The 8231-nt window shown below is 41.5% G+C and overlaps 1 protein-coding gene across 3 annotated transcripts; it reads left to right on the top strand.

Annotated features, from left to right (window-relative positions):
- Window positions 1-1291: 1291 nt before the first annotated feature.
- On the top strand, window positions 1292-6947 carry hnf4a (hepatocyte nuclear factor 4, alpha). Of its 3 annotated transcripts, none has more exons than XM_042003730.1 (10): window positions 1292-1482; window positions 2403-2577; window positions 2909-3003; window positions 3402-3508; window positions 3583-3738; window positions 4207-4294; window positions 4399-4551; window positions 5636-5872; window positions 6010-6132; window positions 6481-6947. In XM_042003730.1, exons 1-10 carry the CDS (start codon window positions 1368-1370, stop codon window positions 6621-6623), a joined length of 1392 nt encoding a protein of 463 aa, XP_041859664.1. In that variant the 5' UTR covers window positions 1292-1367; the 3' UTR covers window positions 6624-6947. The 3 variants fall into 3 exon arrangements, with proteins under 3 accessions (XP_041859664.1, XP_041859663.1, XP_041859665.1); XM_042003729.1 differs by having other exon boundaries at window positions 1292-1488; XM_042003731.1 differs by lacking the exon at window positions 1292-1482 and adding an exon at window positions 1625-2161.
- Window positions 6948-8231: the final 1284 nt, after the last annotated feature.

Raw genomic sequence — 8231 nt, 5'->3', positions numbered from 1 at the left:
GAAGAGTGTAACAAAAACTTATATTTTAAACCCATGCAATTATATGGGAATGTAAGAAAAACATGAGAACAGCCCTGTCCACTTTAGAGCTTCTGCTAATTTCTCCACTTCAAGCAAACCACACAAACAAGGTTTCGTATGAAAGCAGAGGCTCTGCTGGTTACAAAGCTGTCTGTCTCATCATTGTGTCTCTGGGAGCTAGCAGCCAGAATCAGAAATCATGTCTTACTTTTGCTGTTTTGTGGTGAAATGTTTGATTCCAGCTCTAAAATACACTGCTAATGCGTTCTCCTACGACTGTCTTTGAAATTAATCATAAATGTTTTGCTAGGTTCCATGGAAATGAAGGAGGTTTTATAGTGAAGGATTCACTCTTCCTATCATAGATTATCTTGGGCTTCACTTCTTTCTGGATCCTCATGGATTTTCAGAGGTGAATGTGGGGGCTATCCCAGGATTGTCTCTGACCATTGCCACAGGTGTCCTGAGTGTAACACTTCTATTAAAACACCTGGAGAACTCAGGCTCACTTTTTACTTCTACTGTAGCACAGTTCCCTTAAACATTACTTTACTCATTCCTGGATGAATTGGGCTGTTATCCTCTGGTTTCCACTGAAAGTTATGTTGTTTTCTTTTAGGAGGAGATAACCATTTACACTTTCCACCGTATTCCAGGTGAATTTACTTGTAGTAAAAGTAAGACATATATTGATTCTGACACTTCTGTAGTAGTCTCAGCTTTCTTTTGAGACCAAGATTGTACACACAGTCCTTGTAGTTGTGAAGATATACGTCATTTATTTTAGGTATGTCATTTCAGACAGGAGGCAGAGAACATGTTAGAGTACCTGTAAATCTGCACCGCTGCAGTAAGCATACTCAGTTACTTTCTGCAAATTTGGAGGACCTGATGTTGAAGCTGTGAGATGTTAGACTGCAGTTTGAAGTGGTGGAGCAGGGGTTGACCTGACGTAGCGCTCGAGGAGTTTGTTTACTGACAGAGAGCCAAGCAGAAGTGGGTGATATTGAAGTTGCGCTATCTCTAAGAAAAAAAAAGAAAAAACCCGTGATTCACCATTGCAGGGTCTGGTTAACCATCAACCAGGCAGACACTCCACCTCTCCTCTGGGCCGGAGGAGAAGGGGAGAGCTCTGGTGTCAGTCACTGCTCTCCTCTCTGACACCATCACACTGAACCGGGCCTGGAGCCATCCTGCTATTAGGCGGAGCTAGGCCTAAAGACAAGGAGAGGGGGGGGTGGGGGGTTCATAGAGGTGTGTGGGGGTGTGGGAAAAGAAAGGAGGAGGAGGTGGGGGTGGGGGGCATTAGCTTCTTGGACAAGTCTTTCTGTCCCACTGTCAGGTAGATGAGAATTTGTTTGCCCAAAGCTGTGGTAGACATGGACATGGCAGACTACAGCGAGGCTCTGGACCCAGCCTACACCACACTGGAGTTCGAAAACATGCAGGTCCTACCTTTAGGTACAGGTGAGTTACATATATTCAGCTCTGGCTTTGAACTTTGAAACTTTTACTGATTTAAAACTTTGGTCAGGAGAGGCCAGAGGGAGCTCTGGCACGGAGTGATAAAAGAGGTCATTTGTCCATCTGCTGCTGCTTAAGAGGGACGATCCCAAGCAGTGGTCCTCTTTTATCACCGTGGGGGTCCAACGGTAAAACATAAGGAGATTTTGTTTTATGGGTTCTGAAAGCATTCAGGTGATGGAACCTGTTTCAGCCTGTTTCAGCAGCGATGTGGTGTCGGTCTGAGCTGGAGTATCATGATCTCCCTTCTCTTCTTACAAACCGTCTCTTCCCACAGAAAAGAAGGATGCAGGTTTTTTATACAAGCTTCCAGTGACATCAACTTATTTATCCAAGCAGTCTCCCATGACTTCTGGCTGGAATCCTACAATTCCCAACAAGAAGTACACAAAGGAGGCCTAATGGGAACCTACTCAAAGCAAACTCAATACATATCTTGTTCATCACTTTTCCATATTTCTGCAGCATCATAAAAACAAATAAAACAATATCTCCACATGGATCAACTGGCCGATTTGAATCTATATGCATTCCTGCAGTGTGTCACCACAGTCCCTGTGATTGATTGAGAGTGTCTTATGACTGAAAACTGTCTGCAGTGATTACGTTTTCAGAGGTAATCAAACCAACATCAATTAGGCTGTGTTGACTCAATCTGAGCCACTCAGGCAAGTAACAGGTCGCTTCATGAAAGCTGCTCCTGATCAGCCATCAGTGGGGCTGATTCATCTCTTATGCTCAGGCCGTTCACACGTTCTGAACTCACATGTAGACACAATCCAAGCACAACCCTCCAGTTTCAGCTCATCTAAAACTAAGACATCCTGCTGATCTGATGAAGTATTTTTTCTTCTCAGACTCTTCACCATCTGAAAGTGCCAACATGAACACCACCGGCCACCTGGCAGCAGGCAGTTTGTGTGCCATATGTGGAGACAGAGCTACAGGCAAACACTACGGGGCATCCAGCTGCGACGGCTGCAAAGGGTTCTTCAGACGCAGTGTCCGCAAAAACCACATGTACTCCTGCAGGTGAGGCCAGAAATATTAATAAATACTTCGCCTCCTGTAGCTGGAAGCACATCTACTTGCTGGGATTTATTCACAAGGATAAACGCTTGTGTTTTATTGATTACACACTAAATTAAACATTTACCTGGTGATTTTTTTTTCACTTAATCAATTTTTCTTTAAAACACAAAACCAAAAGGTTTTATCAGTTACTGGTGCCTTAAAGAAATAGAAAATACAGTTGCTGTTTTTTTTTCTTTTGTTAATTTTCGGCATTTTTTGTGTTTCATTCATTCCTTTTCTTTCTTGATGGCCTAAAAGCCCAAACTTCCTTTGTCTGTCCACTTTTCAGATTCAGCAGACAGTGTATTGTGGACAAAGACAAGAGAAATCAATGCAGATACTGCAGACTGAAGAAATGCTTCAGAGCTGGAATGAAGAAAGAAGGTAAGAAACTTTTATCTCTACAAAGTAAACTGTCTCAATCCGTCTTAATAATAAAGTCTGTCTTCATGTTATTTTTTGTTTGTTTTGTTTGCTTTTTGTTTTTTTATCCAACTGGAAAAAGAAATTTACTGTGTGAGCCATCTCCACTGAATTGATGTGACTTTTCTGTGTGTTGCAAGAGTCAGGAGAGCTCTGCTTTGTTAATGTTCACTCTACCGAGCGCTGAAGTCTCTGAGCAGCTTATGCTGAGCAAACATTTCCAAGCAATAATGACCATATACTGATAGGCACGACAACCTCTGGAGACTTATTTTTCTTTTGAATGTCAGGGTTCGGTCTTCAGCCTGCATTAAAGCTCCCTGATGATACTTTAAATGTTTGTGTGTGTGTGTTTTCAGCTGTACAAAATGAAAGAGACCGAATCAGCACCAGGAGGTCCAGCTACGAAGACAGCAGTTTACCATCCATCAATGCACTCATTCAAGCAGACGTTCTGTCACGACAGGTAGGTCTGACCTCACACTGCTGTTTTTCACCCGGCATAGGAAGTGCTTTGACAGCATGAAATTCTCCGTGCAGATCACATCCCCTGCTCCCATATTAAACGGTGACATCAGGACCAAGAAGATTGCTACCATCACAGACGTCTGTGAGTCCATGAAACAGCAACTGCTTGTCTTGGTGGAGTGGGCCAAGTACATCCCAGCTTTCTGTGACCTGCCCCTGGATGACCAGGTGAGACTCATACACAGACAGAGTGTACATAGCAGTATAGACACACTGGTCACTCATCAACCAGTCCAACTTACAGCCATGATAATGGCTGCAGGAACACATGGCTGCAGGTGTGGCTCCTCATTTCTTCCCCTGTAAAATAAAAAAGCACACATCTGAGGATGGCAGGGCTCAAACTTTTCAACCACCGTAGTTAATGTATTTTAATCCTGAGTTAGAATATGATGAGCTGGTTTTAAAGTTGTATCCCTCCTCACAAAAGTGCAGAATCATTAACAGTGTGATCACCAGGTCTTAGTAACTGATTTGCTGATGAAGTGAGAGTCTGACGGAACTCCTCCTGTCAGGGTTTTAAGCTTTGTCTTTCCAAATCTGAGCTTTACAAAACAGAGAGCGGCTGTATGAGATACCAGAATATCAGCGTTAATATGAACACAGCTAATTGCCTTTTCATGCATTTCTTTCCAGGTGGCTTTGCTTCGAGCTCATGCAGGAGAACATCTCCTGCTTGGTGCTGCAAAAAGGTCCATGCTTTACAAAGACATCCTCTTATTAGGTAAAACTGACCCATAATGGAGCATGTTTGCACAAATGATGCAAACTGCAGCAGCGTTGAGTAAACTTTATCTCTGCTTTATTTGAAATGTGCTTCACCTGCAGGAAATGACCACATTATTCCCAGAAACTGTCCGGAGCTGGAGGTGGGCAGGGTAGCAGTGAGGATCCTGGATGAACTGGTGCTTCCCTTCCAAGAGCTTCAGATAGATGACAATGAATATGCCTGCTTGAAGGCCATAGTTTTCTTTGACCCAGGTATGAGTTTCCTTTGTTGCTCAAAAAACTTTTAAAACTGATTTACAAATAAACAGGAAGCCAATGAAGTGAGGCCAGAACTGGGGTGATGTTATCTAACTTCTTTGTACCTGTTAAAAACCGGGCAGCTATGCTAGTCTAGCTAATTCCTGCCAAAGTCAGTTGCTTGTCAGTCAGTCAGCAAGATGTAATAATGAATTATAGTTTCAAGATGACTTTTAGATAAAAAAAAGATTTACTTTAGCCAGGTGCCTGAGATGGAATAAACAGAATTTAACAACTGCACTTACATGTTTATCCAGCTTTAGATCAGCTTCAATTTTCATGCCTAATTCTGTAATAAAAGGCTTCTCATGAGGTACAAACAGGGAAAGATCAACACTGGGGGTTCTGCAGATACTATTGGGGATAAATGAAATGATTTGCTTCATTAAAATTCAGAAAGTTCAGAGCCATCCACCTCCTGATATCTTAGTGGCTGTACGTTGAAAGCACCTGTGTGCTAGAGTGGAAAATAATAAGACGTGGCCCAGGAACAATGCCATGTGTCACCCCCTCAGGGGAGGTCAGCACTGAAAGAGGGAGAATCCTCAATTCTTACACAGAAACTTCGCTCAGGAAAGTTTGACCACCTAAACCACTGGAGGGCTGAGCCAGTGACGTCCGATCATTGCTCTGATCTTGAGATGAGGATCTGGTAGTCCACAGTATCGAAAACAGCTGTCACATCCATCTATCCATCAATTTTCTATTCTATTCTATTCTATTCTATTCTATTCTATTCTATTCTATTCTAGTCTATTCTATTCTATTCTAATGCATATTTGTGGGGGGTGCAGCAGCTACTAGGCCAGATACAAGGTACACACAGCTGCCCAGTATTAAAGTACAAGAAGGATACAGTCACCAGAATCGATGCTAAAATCCTGACTTCTGATACAAACCTTTAGATTCTCAAAGCTTCTTTTCAAGCTGATAACTCGACTCAAAACTTTAAAAACTGAGGATTCACGCTACTGTATAAAGACACTACTCATTAACACACTGTTCTTTTGTAAGCATGTCTGCTTCTGTTTGTCCACAGATGCTAAAGGTCTGAGTGACCCAGCAAAGATAAAGCGAATGCGATACCAGGTTCAGGTCAGCCTGGAGGACTACATCAATGACAGGCAGTACGACTCTCGAGGCCGCTTTGGAGAGCTCCTCCTGCTGCTGCCAACGCTGCAGAGCATCACCTGGCAAATGATTGAGCAGATTCAATTTGTCAAACTCTTTGGCATGGCCAAGATCGACAACCTGCTGCAAGAAATGCTTCTCGGAGGTGAGCGAGCTCTCATGCTCTTTCACTTGCTTTTGGGATTTTGGGTCAAAGTTCTTGATGAAACAGAATATGGGGGGAATATGTCTGGGAATCCCTGGTGCAAATCAAGATCAAGAGATATGAGCTTTATCTCTTAGGTTCTGCAAATGAAGCTCCACATGCGCCTCACTCTCTGCACCCTCACCTGGTTCAAGAGCACCTCAGCAGCAATGTTATTGTGACCAGCAACATGCCAACACCGATCCACAATGGTCAAATCTGTAAGTACATAAGATGACTTTTACAACTGCTGTTTCTAAATCAGTCAAGGAACCATGAAGTTTTGTTCATACATGGCGGAAAAAGTTCATCAGAGACTTCCTCCTCTTCCTCATTCAGCTGCATGTGCAGCTGGGTCATGTAGCTGTAACAACCCACAGGATTGACAGAATAATCCTTTAAACTCTGGATGGGAACTAATCTGGCTTATTTTGTCAAAGAAAACTTCTGTTATTGTTTCTGAACATGTTTAATGCTGTGAGAAATTTCACCGAACAACTTACTTCAGATGCTGGTGAATGTACACCTGCTTATTATATGCTCTTCCCTCTTTGTCTTCTACTTTTCAGCCACTCCTGAAACCCCCATCCCATCTCCACCGACGGCCTCCAGCTCAGAACATTACAAAATGGCGCAGGGAGTCATAGCTACCGTCCCCAAGCAGCCAACCTCCATCCCTCAGCCAACCATCACAAAGCAAGAGGCCATATAACAACTCTGTGAATCCTTCAGCTTTTTATATGTCTTTATATGAAAGTTTATTGAAGCTGTTAACTTGACTGAAACATTAAAGTATCTAAATGTAATTCTAACTTCCTTACAGAAAGCTTTCTGGGATGGATTAGGAATAAACAGGTGTAGATGAACTCCATGAAAGCTACAGGAAACTATAAACATCATAACTTTCCAAGAATACTGCTGTTCTCTGAGGTTTATGGTAGACATGGTGATCATATGAGTATTTTATAAATGTTACAAGAAGCCTCACATTGTTGCACAGTTTGTTTTTTTTATGTTTGTTAGTGACAAAACAAACTCAGAAAAGAAGCTTAAGAAGACTCCAGATATTGTTTAACCTCTTCTTGACTGGTCTTGACAGTCCAGAAGACGATTTTAGACACTAGAAAGCAGCAATCCTAACATGTAACATAGCAAAATGATGAGGAGAAACTCAGCTTAAAGACTCTGCCAAGCACTGGCATCCAGATCAAACACAGTTCAAACCCCAAGCAATTATATGGGAATATAAAAAAAAAAAAAGAGAACTTCTGCTAATTTCTCCACTTCAAGCAAACCACATAAAAATGTGTAATATGAAAGCAGAGACTCTGCTGGTTACAAACATGTCTGTCTCATCACTGTGGGACAGAAACTGGGAGCTAGCAGCCAGAATCAGAAACTCTAAACTCTAAAAACTTTGCTAATGTGTTCTCCTACGACTTTGCCTTTGTTTGAAAAGAATCATGTAGGTCCTGATAGTTTTCAAGGAGATAAAGGAGATTTTATAGTGAAATATTCACTCTTCCTTTCATATATTATCTTGGGCTTCACTTATTACTGGATCCTCGTGGTGTTTCTAAGATACTACTTTACTCATTCCTAGATTAACTGGGCTGCTATCCTCTGGTTTTTACTGAAAGTGGGTTTTTTTAAGAGGTGATAACCATTGAACACAGTAGAAAATGTATTTTCTACTGTGTTCCAGGTGAATTTACTCTGACATAGTATCACATAGCTTTATTCTGACACTTCTGTAGTAATCTCTCAGCTTTCTGTCGAGACCAAGATTAAACATACAGCCCTTGTAGTTGTGAAGGTATACTTTATTTATTTTGGATTTGTCATTTTTGACAGAAGGCAGAAAAACAGGTCTTGTCAAGAAGAGGTTAAACTTTTGGGGTTTCCAATATTTCATGAAAAAATCATTTTTATCTGCAGTTTGTTTTATTTACAAAGAAAAAAATTCTAAATTTTATACCCAAAACACCAAGTTTGGTGCACATGCTCCACCTCATAGGCAGTTCCCACATGATATGTTGTGTTGGTTTATAAAATATATATATTGTATTTTTGTTTAGTACTTTGTCATGGTTTAACCAATTAAATAAATTGTGCCTTGTAACCTGTACTGCCTTACAAAACAGGCAACGCTCTGCCTTATAATGTGAAAATTAATAAATCTCACTGTCTATTTTTACATTGTATTCAGTCTTAAGACAGAAAGTAGGGGAGGCACTGCTGGGAGGGAGGAGGGATGGTCCAACGTGGCAGTATTGCTTAGTCACTGATAAACTGTCATAAAATTATTATAGATAACAGA

The sequence above is a fragment of the Melanotaenia boesemani genome, chromosome 13 (assembly GCF_017639745.1).
Source record: "Melanotaenia boesemani isolate fMelBoe1 chromosome 13, fMelBoe1.pri, whole genome shotgun sequence".
In the NCBI taxonomy this organism is placed as follows: Eukaryota; Metazoa; Chordata; class Actinopteri; order Atheriniformes; family Melanotaeniidae; genus Melanotaenia; species Melanotaenia boesemani.
This window is presented reverse-complemented; position numbering and strand designations above follow the sequence as displayed.